The sequence below is a fragment of the Pseudophryne corroboree genome, chromosome 7 (genome assembly GCF_028390025.1).
Source record: "Pseudophryne corroboree isolate aPseCor3 chromosome 7, aPseCor3.hap2, whole genome shotgun sequence".
NCBI lineage: Eukaryota > Metazoa > Chordata > Amphibia > Anura > Myobatrachidae > Pseudophryne > Pseudophryne corroboree.
In genome coordinates, this window is record NC_086450.1 from 112,392,797 (window position 1) to 112,414,665 (window position 21,869).

The window sequence follows — 21,869 nt, forward strand, 5'->3', positions numbered from 1 at the left end:
TTTCACCCTTTAAATTAGGAAGAGAAAGACCGTATGGGTGGTGGAAGCAAAGGTAAACCTTACCTGGCTGGGTTATCTAAATATATATATTGCTAAAAACAAAACAAAAAAACTTTACAAAAAAATAAGATTTTACTTACCGATAAATCTATTTCTCGTAGTCCGTAGTGGATGCTGGGGACTCCGTCAGGACCATGGGGATTAGCGGCTCCGCAGGAGACAGGGCACAAAACTAAAGCTTTAGGATCAGGTGGTGTGTACTGGCTCCTCCCCCTATGACCCTCCTCCAAGCCTCAGTTAGGATACTGTGCCCGGACGAGCGTACACAATAAGGAAGGATATTGAATCCCGGGTAAGACTCATACCAGCCACACCAATCACACCGTATAACTTGTGATCTAAACCCAGTTAACAGTATGACAAACATAGGAGCCTCTGAACAGACGGCTCACAACAATAACAACCCGATTTTTTTGTAACAATAACTATGTACAAGTATTGCAGACAATCCGCACTTGGGATGGGCGCCCAGCATCCACTACGGACTACGAGAAATAGATTTATCGGTAAGTAAAATCTTATTTTCTCTGACGTCCTAAGTGGATGCTGGGGACTCCGTCAGGACCATGGGGATTATACCAAAGCTCCCAAACGGGCGGGAGAGTGCGGATGACTCTGCAGCACCGAGTGAGAGAACTCCAGGTCCTCCTCAGCCAGGGTGTGCCCCTGACCAAGTAGCAGCTCGGCAAAGTTGTAAAGCCGAGACCCCTCGGGCAGTCGCCCAAGATGAGCCCACCTTCCTTGTGGAATGGGCATTTATATATTTTGGCTGTGGCAGTCCTGCCACAGAATGTGCAAGCTGAATTGTACTACACATTCAACTAGCAATCGTCTGCTTAGAAGCAAGAGCACCCAGTTTTTTGGGTGCATACAGGATAACAGCAAGTCAGTTTTCCTGACTCCAGCCGTCCTGGAAATCTATATTTTCAGGGCCCTGACAACATCTAGCAACTTGGAGTCCTCCAAGTCTCTAGTAGCCGCAGGTACCACAATAAGCTGGTTCAGATGAAACGCTGACACCACCTTAGGGAGAAACTGGGGACGAGTCCGCAGCTCTGCCCTGTCCGAATGGACAATCAGATATGGGCTTTTGTGAGACAAAGCCGCCAATTCTGACACTCGCCTGGCCGAGGCCAGGGCCAACATCATGGTCACTTTCCATGTGAGATATTTCAAATCCACAGATTTGAGCGGTTTAAACCAACGTGATTTTAGGAATCCCAGGACTACGTTGCGATCCCACAGTGCCACTGGAGGCACAAAAGGGGGTTGTATATGCAGTACTCCCTTGTCAAATTTCTGGACTTCAGGAACTGAAGCCAATTCTTTCTGGAAGAAAATCGACAGGGCCGAAATTTGAACCTTAATGGACCCCAATTTGAGACCCATAGACACTCCTGTTTGCAGGAAATGCAGGAATCGACCGAGTTGAAATTTCTTCGTGGGGCCTTCCTGGCCTCACACCACGCAACATATTTTCGCCACATGTGGTGATAATGTTGTGCGGTCACCTCCTTCCTGGCTTTGACCAGGGTAGGAATGACCTCTTCCGGAATGCCTTTTTTTTCCTTAGGATCCGGCGTTCAACCGCCATGCCGTCAAACGCACCCGCAGTAAGTCTTGGAACAGACATGGTACTTGCTGAAGCAAGTCCCTTCTTATCGGCAGAGGCCCTGAGTCCTCCGTGAGCATCTCATGAAGTTCCGGGTACCAAGTCCTTCTTGGCCCATCCGGAGCCACGAGTATAGTTCTTACTCCTCTACGTCTTATAATTCTCAGTACCTTTGGTATGAGAAGCAGAGGAGGGAACACATACACCGACTGGTACACCCATGGTGTTACCAGAACGTCCACAGCTATTTCCTGAGGGTCTCTTGACCTGGCGCAATACCTGTCCAGTTTTTTGTTCAGGCGGGACGCCATCATGTCCACCTTTGGTCTTCCCAACGGTGCACAATCATGTGGAAACAACTTCTCGATGAAGTCCCCACTCTCCCGGGTGGAGGTCGTGCTGAGGAAGTCTGCTTCCCAGTTATCCACTCCCGGAATGAAAAACTGCTGACAGTGCTATCACATGATTTTCCGCCCAGCGAAGAATCCTTGCAGTTTCTGCCATTGTCCTCCTGCTTCTTGTGCCGCCCTGTCTGTTTACGTGGGCGACTGCCGTGATGTTGTCCCACTGGATCAATACCGGCTGACCTTGAAGCAGAGGTCTTGCTAAGCTTAGAGCATTGTAAATTGCTCTTAGCTCCAGTATATTTATGCGGAGAGAAGTCCCCAGACTTGATCACACTCCCTGGAAATTTTTTCCCTGTGTGACTGCTCCCCAGCCTTTCAAGCTGGAATCCGTGGTCACCAGGACCCAGTCCTGAATGCATAACTGTGGCACTTTAGTAGATGAGCACTCTGCAGCCACCACAGAAGACACACCCTTGTCCTTGGAGACAGGGTTATCCGCTGATGCATCTGAAGATGCGATCCGGACCATTTGTCCAGCAGATCCCACTGAAAGGTTCTTGCGTGAAATCTGCCGAATGGAATCGCTTCGTAAGAAGCCACCATTTTTCCCAGGACCCTTGTGCAATGATGCACTGACACTTTTCCTGGTTTTGGGAGGTTCCTGACTAGCTCGGATAACTCCCTGGCTTTCTCCTCCGGGAGAAACACCTTTTTCTGGACTGTCCAGAATCATCCCTAGGGACAGCAGACGTGTCGTCGGAGACAGCTGCGATTTTGGAATATTTAGAATCCACCCGTGCTGTCGTAGAACTACTTGAGATAGTGCTACTCAGATCTCCAACTGTTCTCTGGACCTTGCCCTTATCAGGAGATCGTCCAAGTAAGGGATAATTAAGACGCCTTTTCTTTGAAGAAGAATCATCATTTCGGCCATTACCTTGGTAAAGACCCGGGGTGCCGTGGACAATCCAAACGGCAGCGTCTGAAACTGATAGTGACAGTTTTGTACCACGAACCTGAGGTACCCTTTGTGAGAAGGGCAAATTTGGACATGGAGGTAAGCATCCTTGATGTCCAGGGACACCATATAGTCCCCTTCTTCCTGGTTCGCTATCACTGCTCTGAGTGACTCCATTTAGCATAGGTCTCACCGAGCCGTCTGGCTTCAGTACCACAATATAGTGTGGAATAATACCCCTTTACTTGTTGTAGGAGGGGTACTTTGATTATCACCTGCTGGGAATACAGCTTGTGAATTGTTTCCAATACTGCCTCCCTGTCGGAGGTAGACGTTGGTAAAGCAAACTTCAGGAACCTGCGAGGGGGAGACGTCTCGAATTTCCAATCTGTACCCCTGGGATACTACTTGTAGGATCCAGGGGTCCACTTGCGAGTGAGCCCACTGCGTGCTGAAACTCTTGAGACGACCCCCCACCGCACCTGTTTGTACGGCCCCAGCGTCATGCTGAGGACTTGGCAGAAGCGGTGGAAGGCTTCTGTTCCTGGGAATGGGCTGCCTGCTGCAGTCTTCTTCCCTTACCTCTATCCCTGGGCAGATATTATGGGGACGAAAGGACTGAGGCTGAAAAGACTATGTCTTTTTCTGCTGAGATGTGACTTGGGGTAAAAAAGGTGGATTTTCTAGCTGTTGCCGTGGCCACCAGGTCCGATGGACCGACCCCAATTAACTCCTCCCCTTTATACGGCAATACTTCCATGTGCCGTTTGGAATCTGCATCACCTGACCACTGTCGTGTCCATAAACATCGTCTGGCAGATATGGACATCGCACTTACTCTTGATGCCAGAGTTTCGCATATATAGAAATGCATCTTTTAAATGCTCTATAGTCAATAAAATACTGTCCCTGTCAAGGGTATCAATATTTCCAGTCAGGGAATCCGACCAAGCCACCCCAGCCCATCCAGGCTGAGGCGATCGCTGGTCGCAGTATAACACCAGTATGTGTGTATATACTTTTTAGGATATTTTCCAACCTCCTATCAGTTGGCTCCTTGAGGGCGGCCGTATCTGGAGACGGTACCGCCACTTGTTTTTATAAGCGTGTGAGCGCCTTATCCACCCTAAGGTGTGTTTCCCAACGCGCCATAACTTCTGGCGGGAAAGGGTATACCGCCAATAATTTTCTATCGGGGGAAACCCACGCATCATCACACACTTCATTTAATTTATTTGATTCAGGAAAAACCACATGTAGTTTTTTCACACTCCACATAATACCCTTTTTTGTGGTACTTGTAGTATCAGAAATATGTAACATCTCCTTCATTGCCCTTAACAAGTAACGTGTGGCCCTAAAGGAAAATACGTTTGTTTCTTCACCGTCGACACTGGAGTCAGTGTCCGTGTCTGTGTCGACCGACTGAGGTAAAAGGACGTTTTAACGCCCCTGACGGTGTTTGAGACGCCTGGACAGGTACTAATTGGTTTGCCGGCCGTCTCATGTCGTCAATCGACCTTGCAGCGTGTTGACATTATCACGTAATTCCTTAAATAAGCCATCCATTCCGGTGTCGACTCCCTAGAGAGTGACATCACCATTACAGGCAATTGCTCCGCCTCCTCAGCAACATCGTCCTCATACATGTCGACACACAAGTACCGACACACAGCACACACACAGGGAATGCTCTGATAGAGGACAGGACCCCACTAGCCCTTTGGGGAGACAGAGGGAGAGTTTGCCAGCACACACCAAAAACGCTATATTATACAGGGACAACCTTTATATAAGTGTTTTTCCCTTATAGCATTTTAATATATATATATACATATCGCCAAATAAGTGCCCCCCCTCTCTGTTTTAACCCTGTTTCTGTAGTGCAGTGCAGGGGAGAGCCTGGGAGCCTTCCCACCAGCCTTTCTGTGAGGGAAAATGGCGGTGTGCTGAGGAGAATAGGCCCCGCCCCCTTTTCGGCGGGCTTCTTCTCCCGTTTTTCTGAGACCTGGCAGGGGTTAAATACATCCATATAGCCTCCAGGGGCTATATGTGATGTATTTTTAGCCAGAATAAGATATTATACATTGCTGCCCAGGGCGCCCCCAGCAACGCCCTGCACCCTCCGTGACCGTTGGTGTGAAGTGTGTGACAACAATGGCGCACAGCTGCAGTGCTGTGCGCTACCTTCATGAAGACTGAAAAGCCTTCTGCCGCCGGTTTCTGGACCTTCAATCTTCAGCATCTGCAAGGGGGGTCGGCGGCGCGGCTCCGGGACGAACCCCAGGGTGAGACCTGTGTTCCGACTCCCTCTGGAGCTAATGGTGTCCAGTAGCCTAAGAAGCCAATCCATCCTGCACGCAGGTGAGTTGAACTTCTCTCCCCTAAGTCCCTCGATGCAGTGAGCCTGTTGCCAGCAGGACTCACTGAAAATAAGAAACCTAAAAACTTTTTCTAAGCAGCTCCTTGAGAGAGCCACCTAGATTGCACCCTGCTCGGACGGGCACAAAAACCTAACTGAGGCTTGGAGGAGGGTCATAGGGGGAGGAGCCAGTACACACCACCTGATCCTAAAGCTTTAGTTTTGTGCCCTGTCTCCTGCGGAGCCGCTAATCCCCATGGTCCAGACGGAGTCCCCAGCATCCACTTAGGACGTCAGAGAAATATATGATTACATCAGCCTTCTTACAACCCTCACACACCCAACTGTGATTCAGCTTTGATGATCGGGGTTGATATTCAGTCGCTTCCTTTTATTTTCTCAGGATCTTTTAAATAGAAGTCCTTGAAAATATAAGGCATGCCTGATTAAAATACTGGAGGATCCTTTGCAGCAGAGACAACTATTCACCAGAAGAGGGAGCAATTACCCTACCATCACTTTTAACTGGCTAGATTTCTTATCAGTAGAGGGAGCAATTCATCTATTTTAAATAAGATCCCTCCCTCTGTTTTGACTGGTTACATTTTTTCATGTCCCCACTAAGAGGGGCGTGATCTGTTATCTAGGTTTGGCGCCTTTTATTTCTATAAAAATGTCCGTCTTTGAAAAATTTAAGCACCATCATTTAACATCTCTACCAGCGCTCTGTGGCCGCTGGAGCCCCCTTACTGTACCATACTTCTTAGCTAAACTGCTCCACGTCTGTAAACGTTGGAGCGCCCGTCGTTGCGGCTCTGCCCTGACCTTGCAGCGCGTCCCACAGTGAGACGCCTCTGCTGAGAGTCACCCTCCGCCGCATCTGTAACACTCTCCCCCGGCCTTGTTGAGCGCGGAGTTACCTGCTTTAATTTACTGGGAGGCTAGAGGTCTCCTGCGCCGCTGTGCTAAGCGCACTGTGCATCTCTCACTGCGTGTCGGTGGACGGGGCTAGTATTGGAGGGCTGTGGCTGCTTTGATTATCCCGCGCTGCTGCTGAGCGCACTGTGTATGAGCTGGCGGAGGGAGGGGGGTAAGCAGGGGACACGCTGGTCTGAACGCTGCTGCCGCGTCTCTGCATAAACTGGGAGCCGGGAGGAATAATCCCAGCACCCCAGAGCTTTTTAATTCTGAAAGGGGGGACAGCAGTGTTAGGGAGGAGAGGGGCACGACAGCAGTTTGTTATGTAACACTCTCCGCCATTGGAGAAATGTGCAGACTGCAGGTACTGTTAAACTAGGGCCCTTTTGTACAACCAGTACTCACTCTGCTGCTCTGGATCTCCTGTAGAGAGATGCAGATCCCCTTTATTAGGGACCATTGTCTCTCTATTCTTAAGACTTTTGTCCCCCTTTTCATTAGGTTGACTCATTTTTTAAATGGAGCAGGAGCTCCTATCTGTACTTGCACCTCCTAGGCACAATTTTTCAAACTGAGGGATGGGGGATGTGAAGGGGGAGGAGCCGGCTGTGCAGACAATGCTAATTTTTAGATTGTGCCACACCTCCGGTTGCAAATTTCACACCCTACTGTATAAGACTCCAGTGTCCCCTAGTGGATGAAAGAGAAATATGATCCAAGGAAACCCTAGCCCAGAGGTTCTCAAACTCGGTCCTCGGGAGCCCACACAGTGCATGTTTTGCAGGTAACCCAGCAGGTGCACAGGTGTATTAATTACTCACTGACACATTTTAAAAGGTCCACAGGTGGAGCTAATTATTTCACTTGCGATTCTGTGAGACCTGCAAAACATGCACTGTGTGGGCCCCCGAGGACTGAGTTTGAGAACCTCTGCCCTAGCCTATCTTGTACAGCTATTTTTTCAAGGGGCTCCTCTGTTGACAGCTAGGACGATTGCGGCTTGTGATTGGTCAGCTTGTTCAGGTTTCCTCCTCTGCCGCTATGAAAGCATGTAACAGAACAGGCACTGTCGGAGGAAAACCAATCTGCATGTTGCAACCCCTATGGGCACCATTCTTAACAGACCCCCTCCACCCTTCCTCCAGAGGAACTGGCAATCTGAAATAAATACTCCAAGGCACCAAGATAAGTTAGTGTCCGCAAAAACGCACTATAGCGCTTTTTTACTCGGTATTGATGTCCAGGGACTCCCTTTTCCAACATGCATCAGTCCTCTGGGACGTGCTCCGCTGCAGCCAATCCCTAGCCTGGCAGATTGATTGGCGTGGCAGCCCGGCGGCAGGCTTTAGAAACAGGAGGTGGAGCCATGCCAGTCCGGACATAACAGCGCAGCTCTGTGGCAGCTCTACGCGATTTGGTGAGTTGTTCCTTTGTGACAGTGGGTAACCCGCGGCTGGGGAGGAGGTTTGGCTTGTGAGTGCTGCCAGTGGTCCGTGGCGAGGGGGGCCGGTGGAGCTTTTGCTTTAAGCGGTTACAAGTGGCGTGGGAAGAGGGGGGCTGTCTGTTCCCGCGGTGGGGGCTTGTTCAGGGACGGCATTACAATGAGTCTCACTGAATGCCGCCAACAGCGCTGCGCCTGTTCGCCCGCCCACCGCCAGTGTCCCAGAGCCTGTGTATTAAGAGACACGGCATAGCCAGTCACTCGAGTCCTGTCTCCTATCCAGTAAAGGGTCCGCTCTCCTCCTCCTCCCCCCAGACTCAAATGCTGCCTGTGTCATACCTATTTTACTATTCTGAACTCCCCCTCTATGGCTGCTGACACGGACACCGGGCAGGAAGAGAAGGACTGGGGCCGCTCTCTCAGCCCTTGCCTACTTCTATTACACCCCTGTCCTGACCGTCCCCAAAAGTCCTTGGGAGGAATGCGCAGAGGCACTGGCAGCCATGTCCATGCACAGTAGCAGCCGCAGAGAGACTCTTATGAGGGGGTCTCGCGGGACACGCCGTCTCTAAATGACCAGTGCGTCTCTGCCAATAATACTGTTTCAGTGCCTCTCTCGCCATTAAATCAACGCCGGTAGCTTCTCCCGGCGCAAAGTGTACAAGGTGGCTCTGCCTGGCGCAAAGTGTACAAGGTGGCTCTGCCTGGCGCAAAGTGTACAAGGTGGCTCTGCCTGACGCAAAGTGTACAGGAGGTTCTACCTGGTGCAATGTGTATAAGCGGCACTACTGTGTGGTGTAATGTGAATTGGCACTATTATGTATATTCGGCGCGCAATATCCATACTTTGGAATATGGGAGGGGGCGCACCAATTCACTTTCTGCCACAAGGGAACCAAAATGTCTAGTTACAGCTCTGGTGCAGTGTCCTGTATGCTACATAGCCCAGCAGCATTGTCACCCCCTCCTCCCCCTTGCAACACTTTTTTAGTGTCCAAATCAAGTCTGTGTTTTTATATTTGAATCATTAATAAGAACCTTCATTCCGATGGGACCCAGAAAAGGACAGTTAGGATCCCAATTTATAAAAATGAAGGGTCCCTGGGACCCACTTTTTTTTTCGGCTCAGCGTGTTCACCAAGTTAAAACTAGAAATGTCAGAAAGACATTTTACCATTGTAGGAACAAACATTTATTAGAGTGTTTACTCACTTTGCAATGGAGAGATATGCATCTGTTTTTTCTGTGTATGAGGTAGAGGAGTCCTCCAAAGTTTCTAGTAAAGGCACCAATTGTGAATCATCTAAGGCAGCAGACATTTTTCATAAATGCTACGGAGAAAGAAAAAAAAAATTGTATTGTCACTTAATGTGGGATATGCAGTTTGACAGTCAGCCACAAAATGTATCAAGTTTGCATCAAAATGACCAGCTCTAAAGCCTGTTAGCCAGCTGTGTACCAAGCAGTCAATGGCTATGCAGCAAATAAGTAAATAAGGGGGGAGACATTCTCAAGAGGGAACAAGTTGACCAAAGAAAAGATTCAGCAGCATCTACTTCTCTTATAGTATGTACGGTATGAATGTATTAAGAGGCTTGACACATCTCCCCCTAATACCCCTTGCACACAAAAATCCTGAGACTGACCTGGGATTTGGAACAGTGGGGCAGATGTATTAACCTGGAGAAGGCAATATGTAAATTAACAGTTAGGAGCCGACTGGCTGGTGCGTTTATCACCTTGCACTTATCACTGGCTTATCAATTCCTTATGTCGTCTCCAGGCTTGATGCATCTGCCCCAGTGTTCCAATCCGGGACAGACCCCTTTGACACTGTGGCTCTGACCGGAGTTATATCCGGATCTGCATTGTCCACACTGCACAAGGGTGCAGTGTAACTGTTCTGATGGAACTTGGGAATAACATCTCCAAGCACCAGTGAGCCAGCTCTCCATGGGGTGAAAATGGGATCCAGCCGGATTACCTGTTCACACTGCTACCCAGTTCCTTCCCGTATCTAACCCGGCGCTCCCCCCCCCCCCCCTTCCCCGGTAACTGGACCAGTGTTCTCTGCTTTTGAGGAGCCTATCTCTTCAAAACGTGACCCAGGTCGAAGTGGCTGTGCGAAAGGGGTATAAATGACAGCAAGTAACCACTGCTCCTGATCTTTATGTCAACAGGCCATGATTGTGTAAACAAGAAACCCAGGTAAACCCTCCTCACAGACTCAGCAGAGAAACAGGAATCACCTTAACCTGCTCCGTGCATCCCTTGTATGACCTATGACTAATCTTCCTGACAATCACATTGACTAATGGACACTTCCGGAACACAATATGTTTTAGTTATTACAATATGAATCTTATTTCGGACCACGAGCAGCCATACAAGTATCCCTTATAACCAAAAGAATCATTGGCAGAAATTGTATATACACACACACACACACACTACAACTGTGTAAATAGTGATACAATTAGAAAAAAATGTGCTCCGATTACTTGTATAGTGTACTACAGTGGTGGCCAGACTTGGCCCTTAGGGACCACAAACAATACCGACACATTGTAGAAGATACACAGGTAGCCTTGGAAAACCGTTACATGTCCACAAGGGCTACGATCAGACACTTCTGCTGCCTTAAGTACTTAATGAGAGCAATACAATTAGCAACTCTGCCCATTCCTGGAACAGAACACTATTTTGCACATGCACCACAGACTAAGCATGTCTAGCCATCCATGACTGTCAGCTACGAGGGCAGACAGACGCTGCAGGATGACAGGCATCACATCACCACTGACTGGCCCTGATCAGCACTGCCATGCAAATGGTCATACCCGGCCCAATGCCCACCAGCACTGCCAGTACATACAGGTCCTACTAGCTGCATTATAGCACACTGCCCATAGATGCAGGCCATGATCACTGACACCTGTGTGTGGGCCTGACACTGACACACCGGCCGCTGCATAACACAGGAGAAGTTGGTTGGTCCAACTGAAAGTGGCTGATGTGGCACACTGTGACTTGTAGTCCGTCACCAACACACATGCCATATAGTTTGTGGTCCGTGGACAAGCTAGGGAGACACAGTGAGAAATAAGCGGCTGCCGCAGAACCTCTTGGGCACCATCACTGTCCCTGCAGCGCGCTATGGGCTCTGTCTGCCTGTGACAGGCTTCCCAACGGATCCCTGCCCGATGCCCCAGTGTCCCCGCTCACCCAAGGACGCACCTAGCCGCTGGAACCCTTCACACTACGGATTTCCAGGACACAGGACCAGCGCTCGCCGTCCCCCAGCCGTCAACGCCTGATTTACCCGCGCTCTACAGGCGCCTCCCCTTCCAGCTCCCGCCAACTAAAATGGCGCCAGATTGGTTGGAAGTGGCTGCCTGGATAGCAGAGTGCCGAGCTGGTGGATGACAGCCAGGGGACATAATCACACACAGATCGTATGGATTTCGGATGGATCGATGGAGGGGAGCAGACAAGGGGGGAAGTAACTTTTGGAGATTCATGGCGGTGTCAGTCACACACATACAGTCATATGAGTTGCAGTAGGCAGAGACCTGGTGGTTGTGTGTGACTGGCATAGTATCCTGTATAGCAGTCCTGCAAAAGCTTTTCTCTATCGTCCTAGTGGATGCTGGGGTTCCTGAAAGGACCATGGGGAATAGCGGCTCCGCAGGAGACAGGGCACAAAAAGTAAAGCTTTTCCAGATCAGGTGGTGTGCACTGGCTCCTCCCCCTATGACCCTCCTCCAGACTCCAGTTAGATTTTTGTGCCCGGCCGAGAAGGGTGCAATTCTAGGTGGCTCTCATAAAGAGCTGCTTAGAGAAAGTTTAGCTTAGGTTTTTTATTTTACAGTGATTCCTGCTGGCAACAGGATCACTGCAACGAGGGACAGAGGGGAGAAGAAGTGAACTCACCTGCGTGCAGGATGGATTGGCTTCTTGGCTACTGGACATCAGCTCCAGAGGGACGATCACAGGTACAGCCTGGATGGTCACCGGAGCCGCGCCGCCGGCCCCCTTGCAGATGCTGAAGTAAGAAGAGGTCCAGAATCGGCGGCTGAAGACTCCTGCAGTCTTCTAAAGGTAGCGCACAGCACTGCAGCTGTGCGCCATTTTCCTCTCAGCACACTTCACACGCAGTCACTGAGGGTGCAGGGCGCTGGGGGGGGGGCGCCCTGGGAGGCAAATGTAAACCTATATAAAGGCTAAAAATACCTCACATATAGCCCCCAGAGGCTATATGGAGATATTTAACCCCTGCCTGTATTCACAAAATAGCGGGAGACGAGCCCGCCGGAAAAGGGGCGGGGCCTATCTCCTCAGCACACGGCGCCATTTCCTCTCACAGCTCCGCTGGTCAGGACGGCTCCCAGGTCTCTCCCCTGCACTGCACTACAGAAACAGGGTAAAACAGAGAGGGGGGGCAAATTTAATGGCAATATCTTGATATATATAAAGCAGCTATAAGGGAGCACTTATTATAAGGCTATCCCTGTCATATATAGCGCTTTTTGGTGTCAGACTGTCCCTCTGTCTCCCCAAAGGGCTAGTGGGTCCTGTCTTCGTTTAGAGCATTCCCTGTGTGTCTGCTGTGTGTCGGTACGTGTGTGTCGACATGTATGAGGACGATATTGGTGTGGAGGCGGAGCAATTGCCAAATATGGGGATGTCACCTCCTAGGGGGTCGACACCAGAATGGATGCCTTTATTTATGGAATTACGGGATAGTGTCAACACGCTAAAGCAGTCGTTTGACGACATGAGGCGGCCGGACAATCAATTAGTGCCTGTCCAGGCGCCTCAAACACCGTCAGGGGCTGTAAAACGCCCTTTGCCTCAGTCGGTCGACACAGACCCAGACACAGGCACTGATTCCAGTGGTGAAGAATCAACCGTATTTTCCAGTAGGGCCACACGTTATATGATTTTGGCAATGAAGGAGGCGTTACATTTAGCTGATACTACAGGTACCACTAAACAGGGTATTATGTGGGGTGTGAAAAAACTACCTATAGTTTTTCCTGAATCAGAAGAATTAAATGACGTGTGTGATGAAGCGTGGGTTGCCCCTGATAAAAAGCTGATAATTTCAAAGAAATTATTGGCATTATACCCTTTCCCGCCAGAGGTTAGGGAGCGCTGGGAAACACCTCCTAGGGTGGACAAGGCGCTAACACGCTTATCAAAACAAGTGGCGTTACCTTCTCCTGAGACGGCCGCACTTAAAGATCCATCAGATAGGAGGATGGAAAATATCCAAAAAAGTATATACACACATGCAGGTGTTATACTACGACCAGCTATAGCGACTGCCTGGATGTGCAGTGCTGGGGTAGTTTGGTCAGAGTCCCTGATTGAAAATATTGATACCCTGGACAGGGACAATATTTTACTGTCGTTAGAACAAATAAAGGATGCATTTCTTTATATGCGTGATGCACAGAGGGATATCTGCACACTGGCATCACGGGTAAGTGCTATGTCCATTTCGGCCAGAAGAGCTTTATGGACGCGACAGTGGACAGGCGATGCGGATTCAAAACGGCATATGGAAGTTTTGCCGTATAAAGGGGAGGAGTTATTTGGAGTCGGTCTATCAGATTTGGTGGCCACGGCTACAGCCGGGAAATCCACCTTTCTACCTCAAGTCACTCCCCAACAGAAAAAGGCACCGACTTTTCAACCGCAGCCCTTTCGTTCCTTTAAAAATAAGAGAGCAAAGGGCTATTCATATCTGCCACGAGGCAGAGGTCGAGGGAAGAAACAGCAACAGGCAGCTCCTTCCCAGGAACAGAAGCCCTCCCCGGCTTCTACAAAAGCCTCAGCATGACGCTGGGGCTTCTCAAGCGGACTCGGGGACGGTGGGAGGTCGTCTCAAAAATTACAGCGCGCAGTGGGCTCACTCGCAGGTAGATCCCTGGATCCTGCAGATGATATCTCAGGGGTACAGGTTGGAATTAGAGACAGATCCACCTCGCCGTTTCCTGAAGTCTGCTTTACCAACGTCCCCTTCCGAAAGGGAGACGGTTTTGGAAGCCATTCACAAGCTGTACTCTCAGCAGGTGATAGTCAAGGTACCTCTTCTACAACAAGGGAAGGGGTATTATTCCACTCTATTTGTGGTACCGAAGCCGGATGGCTCGGTAAGGCCTATTCTAAATCTGAAGTCCTTGAACCTGTACATAAAGAAGTTCAAGATGGAGTCACTCAGAGCAGTGATAGCGAACCTGGAAGAAGGGGACTTTATGGTATCCTTGGACATCAAGGATGCGTATCTCCACGTTCCAATTTACCCCTCACACCAGGGGTACCTCAGGTTCGTTGTACAAAACTGTCACTATCAGTTTCAGACGCTGCCGTTCGGTTTGTCCACGGCACCTCGGGTCTTTACAAAGGTAATGGCCGAGATGATGATTCTTCTTCGAAGAAAAGGCGTATTAATTATCCCATACTTGGACGATCTCCTAATAAGGGCAAGGTCCAGAGAACAGCTAGAGATGGGATTAGCAATATCTCAAGAGGTGCTAAAGCAGCACGGATGGATTCTGAATATTCCAAAATCCAAATTAATGCCGACAACTCGTCTGCTGTTCCTAGGGATGATTCTGGACACGGTTCAGAAAAAGGTTTTTCTTCCCGAGGAAAAAGCCAAGGAGTTATCCGACCTGGTCAGGAATCTCCTAAAACCAGGAAAGGTGTCTGTACATCAATGCACGCATCTTCAGATGCACCTGCGGATAACCCTGTCTCCAAGGACAAGGGTATCTCTTCTGTGGTGGTTGCAGAGGGCTCATCTATTGGAGGGCCGCAGATTCGGCATACAGGATTGGATCCTGGTGACCACGGACGCCAGCCTGAGAGGCTGGGGAGCAGTCACACAAGGAAGAAACTTCCAGGGAGTGTGGTCGAGCCTGGAAAAGTCTCTTCACATAAACATTCTGGAACTAAGAGCAATCTACAATGCTCTAAGCCAGGCGGAACCTCTGCTTCAAGGAAGACCGGTGTTGATCCAGTCGGACAACATCACGGCAGTCGCCCATGTAAACAGACAGGGCGGCACAAGAAGCAGGAGTGCAATGGCAGAAGCTGCCAGGATCCTTCGCTGGGCGGAGAATCACGTGATAGCACTGTCAGCAGTGTTCGTCCCGGGAGTGGACAACTGGGAAGCAGACTTCCTCAGCAGACACGATCTTCAACCGGGAGAGTGGGGACTTCATCCAGAAGTTTTCCACATGCTAATAAACCGTTGGGAAAGACCAATGGTGGACATGATGGCGTCTCGCCTCAACAAAAAACTGGACAGGTATTGCGCCAGGTCAAGAGATCCGCAGGCAATAGCTGTGGACGCGCTGGTAACACCTTGGGTGTACCAGTCGGTGTATGTGTTTCTTCCTCTGCCTCTCATACCAAAGGTATTGAGAATCAAAGCGGAGTAAGAACGATACTAGTGGCTCCGGATTGGCCAAGAAGGTCTTGGTACCCGGAACTTCAAGAGATGGTCACGGACGATCCGTGGCCTCTACCTCTAAGACAGGACCTGCTTCAGCAGGGACCGTGTCTATTCCAAGACTTACCGCGGCTGCGTTTGACGGCATGGCGGTTGAACGCCACATCCTAAAAGGAAAAGGCATTCCAGAAGAAGTCATTCCTACCTTGATTAAGGCAAGAAAGGAAGTCACCGCGAAGCATTATCACCGCATTTGGCGGAAATATGTTGCGTGGTGCGAGGATCGGAGTGCTCCGACGGAGGAATTTCAACTGGGTCGTTTCCTACATTTCCTGCAATCAGGATTGTCTATGGGTCTCAAATTGGGATCTATTAAGGTTCAAATTTCGGCCCTGTCAATATTCTTCCAAAAAGAATTGGCCTCAGTTCCTGAGGTCCAGACTTTTGTCAAAGGAGTACTGCATATACAGCCTCCTGTGGTGCCTCCGGTGGCACCGTGGGATCTAAATGTAGTTTTAGATTTCCTCAAATCCCATTGGTTTGAACCACTAAAAAATGTGGATTTGAAATATCTCACATGGAAAGTGACTATGTTACTGGCCCTGGCGTCCGCCAGGAGAGTATCTGAACTGGCGGCTTTATCTTATAAAAGCCCTTATTTAATTTTCCATTCGGATAGGGCAGAGCTGCGGACGCGTCCGCATTTTCTCCCTAAGGTGGTATCAGCGTTTCACCTGAACCAGCCTATTGTAGTGCCTGCGGCTACAAGCGACTTGGAGGACTCCAAGTTGTTGGACGTTGTCAGAGCTTTAAAAATATACATTTCAAGGACGGCTGGAGTCAGAAAATCTGACTCGCTGTTTATACTGTATGCACCCAACAAGTTGGGTACGCCTGCTTCTAAGCAGTCGATTGCTCGTTGGATTTGTAACACAATTCAACTTGCACATTCTGTGGCAGGCCTGCCACAGCCTAAATCTGTTAAGGCCCATTCCACAAGGAAGGTGGGCTCATCTTGGGCGGCTGCCCGAGGGGTCTCGGCATTACAACTCTGCCGAGCAGCTACGTGGTCAGGGGAGAACACGTTTGTAAAATTCTACAAATTTGATACCCTGGCAAAGGAGGACCTGGAGTTCTCTCATTCGGTGCTGCAGAGTCATCCGCACTCTCCCGCCCGTTTGGGAGCTTTGGTATAATCCCCATGGTCCTTTCAGGAACCCCAGCATCCACTAGGACGATAGAGAAAATAAGAATTTACTTACCGATAATTCTATTTCTCGGAGTCCGTAGTGGATGCTGGGCGCCCATCCCAAGTGCGGATTATCTGCAATACTTGTACATAGTTATTGTTAACTAATTCGGGTTATTGTTTAGGGAGCCATCTTTCAGAGGCTCTTCTGTTATCATACTGTTAACTGGGTTTAGATCACAAGTTGTACGGTGTGATTGGTGTGGCTGGTATGAGTCTTACCCGGGATTCAAAATCCTCCCTTATTGTGTACGCTCGTCCGGGCACAGTACCTAACTGGAGTCTGGAGGAGGGTCATAGGGGGAGGAGCCAGTGCACACCACCTGATCTGGAAAAGCTTTACTTTTTGTGCCCTGTCTCCTGCGGAGCCGCTATTCCCCATGGCCCTTTCAGGAACCCCAGCATCCACTACGGACTCCGAGAAATAGAATTATCGGTAAGTAAATTCTTATTTAAACCATTGTATCAGACATTTCTTTTAAAATGAATGCTGGTAATGGGTGTGTTAAGGAATTACATGCTGAACAGCTAAGGGGAAGGGGAATGTCAGGTGAATATAGTGGTAGAAAAATGTAGTTTCTCTTTCGTCCTAGAGGATGCTGGGGTCCACATTAGTACCATGGGGTATAGACGGGTCCACTAGGAGCCATTGGCATTTTGAGAGTGTGGGCTGGCACCTCACTTTATGCCCCTCCTACCAGACATGGGGGGTAATTCCAAGTTGATCGCAGCAGGAAATTTTTTAGCAGTTGGTCAAAACCATGTGCACTGCGGGGGGGGGGGGCAGATATAACATTTGCAGAGAGAGTTAGATTTGGGTGGGTTATTTTGTTTCTGTGCAGGGTAAATACTGGCTGCTTTATTTTTACACTGCAATTTAGATTGCAGATTTAACTCACCACACCCAAATCTATCTCTCTCTGCACATGTTATATCTGCCCCCCCTGCAGTGCACGGTTCCGGTATGAATGGTCGACCATGTTATGGTCGACAGTCATTAGGTCGACCACTATTGGTCGACATGGACACATGGTCGACACATGAAAATGGTCGACACATGAAAGGTCGACATATGAAAAGGTCGACATTAGTTTTTAACTTTTTTTGGTGTCGTTTTTTGCGTAAAGTGACTGGGAACCCCAATTAGTGCACCGCGTCCCCTCGCATGGCTCGCTTCGCTCGCCATGCTTCGGGCATGGTGCCTTCGCTTCGCTCGGCACACTTTACCGTTCCAATCGTAGTCCATGTGGATCGTAAAGTATGGAAAAGTTCCCCAAAAGAAAAAAAAGTTAAAAAACTCATGTCGACCTTTTCATGTGTCGACCTTTCATGTGTCGACCATTTTCATGTGTCGACCATGTGTCCATGTCGACCATGTCAATGTCGACCAATAGTGGTCGACCTAATGACTGTCGACCATAACATGGTCGACCATGTGAACGGATACCGCAGTGCACATGGTTTTGCCCAACTGCTAAAAAATTTCCTGCTGCGATCAACTTGGAATTACCCCCATAGTTTTGAAAATGTCCCCGAGGAGCCGGTCACTGCTAGGGGAGCTCCATAGGAGTTCCTCCTTCTTTTTTTTTTTTTAGAGTTAGACTAAGGAGGGGGAGTAGCGTCCTCCCTGAGGGGTCTGAGCCACTATCTCCGCTGATAGGACACTGAGCTCCTGAGGGCATTGAACATTTGCCGCCACAGGGGATCGCTCACCCCAGCAGCATGCTGCCACCCCCTTACAGAGCCAGAAGACTTCAGTGGCGAGTTAGTCACTGGCTCCCCTGGCAAGCGGGGAGCCGGTATGAAGATGGCGGCCACGGGGTAGGGAACGCAGTACTAACTGCGCTCCGGGGCTCAGCGGTACATGGTGCGGCGCTGTGAGGGGCACCCTGAGCCAGCGCCTACACCCTACACTGTCCAGCAAGCCTGTCAGGGTCCCAGGATCGCTGCCAGCACAAGTCCTCAGGCCAGTATAAACTAATGATGAGCGGATTCGGTTTTACTCGGTTTTACTCGGTTCTCAAAACCGAATCTTATTGGCTCACTGATGTCACGTATTTTGGATAGCCAATAAGATTCGGTTTTGAGAACCGAGTAAAACCGAGTAAAACCGAATCCGCTCATCACTAGTATAAACTACAGGAGAGCGGGAAGCGGCGCCATGAAAGGGGGCGGAGCTTCTCAGAGCGGACCCAGCAGCGTTCAATGCCATTTTCCTGCCTGCAGAAGCACTGACAGGGAGAGCTGTCCCTCCAAGTCAACTCCAGCTATCTTGTACGGTACCAGGGGGTTGTAGAAGGGGAGGGGGGGTGGCGGTGTATATACTGTGTATATATGGGTGCACAGTAAGCGCTGGGTAGGGGCTTCCCTATAGCTTAAAAGCGCTGTGTGGGTGTTGGCTCCAATCTCTGTGTCTCTCTTGGCATTCTTGGAGGGGAAACTCTGTCTGTCCTTTCTGTGTGTGTGTGTGTGTGTGTGTGTGTGTGTGTGTGTGTGTGTGTGTGTGTGTGTGTGTGTGTGTGTGTGTGTGTGTGTGGAGTGTTTGTTGTCTCCAAACAGCCATGTCTAGTGACTCTGTCATATGCTGCAGAGGATAATTCCTCTTGGGATGATCCCATTCCATGTAATCAGGATTGCACTGTTTTAGCGCAGATCGCTGCAAGGGAGCATGAGTGGTTAGCCTCTCTTAAGGGTATGATTTCTCAGATTTCTACTAGGGTTGCACAGACTGAGACTGCAACTCAGGTTTTACAGAACTCTATGGCAATTTGGTCCGGTTCAGTTCCTTCAGGGCCCCCTAACGTACACTCTCAAAAACGTGCTCTTGCCCAGATTATGCAAGATGACACGGATACCGATTCTGACACGGCAGACGGTGATGGGGATGTGCTGCGGAGGGCGGCATCTCTTGCAAAAGGGGTGCAGTTAATGATTGAGGCCATTAGAGATGTGTTGAACATTGCTGACGCAACACCTGAGCAGGTTGAGGAGGCTTACTTCACAGATAACAAGAAAGCCTTGCTAACCTTCCCTGCGTCTAAAGAATTAAACGCTATATTTGAAAAATCCTGTGAAACCCCGGAGGAAAAAAATCCAGATTCCAAGAAAGGTTCTGGTTGCTTTTCCCTTCCCTGAGGAGGATAGAAAGAAATGGGAAAACCCACCCATAGTTGACGCATCTGTTTCCAGACTGTCAAAGAAGGTGGTTTTACCTGTCCCGGGATCTACCGCGTTAAAAGAACCGGCAGATCGCAAGATTGACACTACGCTCAAATCCATTTTCACGGCTAGTAAAGTGGTCAGGCACGTTACTTGAAGACTTGGATACAATGGATAAAAGTGACGTTAAATTATTTTTACGTAACATACAGGATTCTGCAGGATTTATGGTGGAATCCATGAAAGACCTGGGTTCGATGGCTGCAGGGATATCTTCCATGTCTGTCTCGATTCACAGGGGACTCTGGCTGCGCCAATGATCTGCCGATGCAGAATCCAGGAAAGGGGTGGAGAACCTACCCTACACAGGTCAGGCTCTGTTTGGGGAAGCGTTGGATGCATGGATTTCCTTGGCAACCGCGGGTAAGTCACCTTTTCTCTTACGTCCTAGAGGATGCTGGGGACTCCGTAAGGAGCTTGATTCCACAGCACTAACCAGCGCCATTTTCTCCACAGAGCACTGCAGAGAAGCTGGCTTCCCGGACTCTCCCCTGCTGAACACGGTGACACAGGGGAGAAAAGAGGGGGGGGGGGGGGGTGCATTTGTAAGGCGCAGTGAGTGTATTATACAGATAATTATATATAAAAGCGCTATATTATCTGGGAATTTGTTTCCAGTGTCAGTTGGCGCTGGGTGTGTGCTGGCATACTCTCTCTCTGTCTCTCCAAAGGGCCTTATTGGGGAACCGTCTCCATATAAATATATCCCTGTGTGTGTGGGGGTGTCTGTACGAGTGTGTCGACATGTCTGAATCGGAAGGCTCATCTAAGGAGGAGGTTGAGCAGATGATTGTGGTGTCTCCGTCGGCAACGCCGACACCTGATTGGGTGGACATGTGGAATGTTTTGAATGCAAATGTGACCTTATTACATAAGAGGATGGACAAAGCAGAGTCCAGGGAAAAAGCAGAGAGTCAATCCATGGCTTTGACTATGTCACAAGGCCCTTCAGGGTCTCAAAAACGTTCTCTATCCCAAGTAGCAGACACTGATACCGACATGGATTTTAACTCCAGTGTTGACTACGATGATGCAAGGTTACACCCAAGGGTGGCCAAAAGTATTCATTATGATTATTGCAATAAAAGATGTTTTGCATATCACAGATGACCCCTCTGTCCCTGACACGAGGGTGCGCATGTATAAGGAAATGAAACCTGAGGTAACCTTTCCCCCATCTCATGAGCTGAACGAGTTATTTGAAAAGGCTTGGGAAACTCCAGACAAAAAACTGCAGATTCCCAAGAGGATTCTTATGGCGTATCCTTTTCCTGCACAGGACAGGGTACGTGGGAATCCTCGCCCAGGGTGGACAAGGCTTTAACGCGCTTGTCCAAGAAGGTGGCGCTACCGTCTCCAGACACGGCAGCCCTCAAGGATCCTGCTGATCGCAGACAGGACACTACCTTAAAATCTATTTATACGCATACGGGTGCTTTACTCAGACCGGCAATAGCATCGGCATGGGTATGTAGCGCAGTTGCAGCTTGGACAGATACCTTGTCAGCTGACTTTGATACCCTAGATAGGGATACCATTTTATTGACCTTAGGTCACATTAAAGATGCAGTCTTATATATGAGAGACGCTCAAAGAGACGTTGGGCTACTAGGTTCGAGAGCCAACGCCATGGCGATTTCTGCTAGGCGAGACCTGTGGACCCGCCAATGGACGAGTGATGCCGACTCAAAGAAGCATATGGAGGTTTTACCTTACAAGGGTGAAGTTTTATTTGGGGAAGGTCTCGCGGACCTGGTTTCCACAGCTACCGCGGGTAAATCTACTTTTTTGCCTTTTGTTCCCCCACAGCAAAAAAAAACTCCACAATATCAGATGCAGTCCTTTCGGTCGCATAAGTCCAGAAGAGGTCGGGGCTCATCCTTCTTCGCCAGAGGTAAGGGTAGAGGGAAAAGAACGCCTGCTTCGGCTAGTTCCCAGGAACAGAAGTCCTCCCCGGCTTCTACTAAATACGCAGCAACGCGCTTTGGCGGCTCCCGCTACGTAACCACGAGCGAACGGCTTCTGGTGGATTAGCCGCGCTCCCGCTACGTAACCACGAGCGAACGGCTTCTGGTGGATTAGCCGCGCTCCAACATTGTCCTGTGAGTCCTGTCCTCATCCACTGCATCTGACAGCTTCCTCCGTGCCGCTGCATAGCGGTGTGGGCAGCCGGCGCCCACTATCAGGAAGGAGACATTGTTTAATTCCTCCACTGCTAAGGCCAGGGTAAGCTTTGCA

At 49.5% G+C, this 21,869-nt stretch overlaps 1 protein-coding gene across 4 annotated transcripts in view; it reads right to left on the reverse strand.

The window, feature by feature from the left end:
- The window catches only part of RIF1 (replication timing regulatory factor 1), a 338,147-nt gene extending 327,074 nt beyond the window's left edge, over positions 1-11,073 (reverse strand). For 2 of the 4 annotated variants that reach the window (XM_063933568.1, XM_063933565.1), the window contains exons 1-2: positions 10,936-11,073; positions 8,911-9,029 (exon numbers count right to left, since the gene is read on the reverse strand). In XM_063933568.1, coding sequence (XP_063789638.1) covers positions 8,911-9,017 — 107 coding nt within the window. In that variant the 5' untranslated portion in view covers positions 9,018-9,029; positions 10,936-11,073. The other 2 variants (XM_063933566.1, XM_063933567.1) reach the window with 2 other exon arrangements.
- Positions 11,074-21,869: the final 10,796 nt, after the last annotated feature.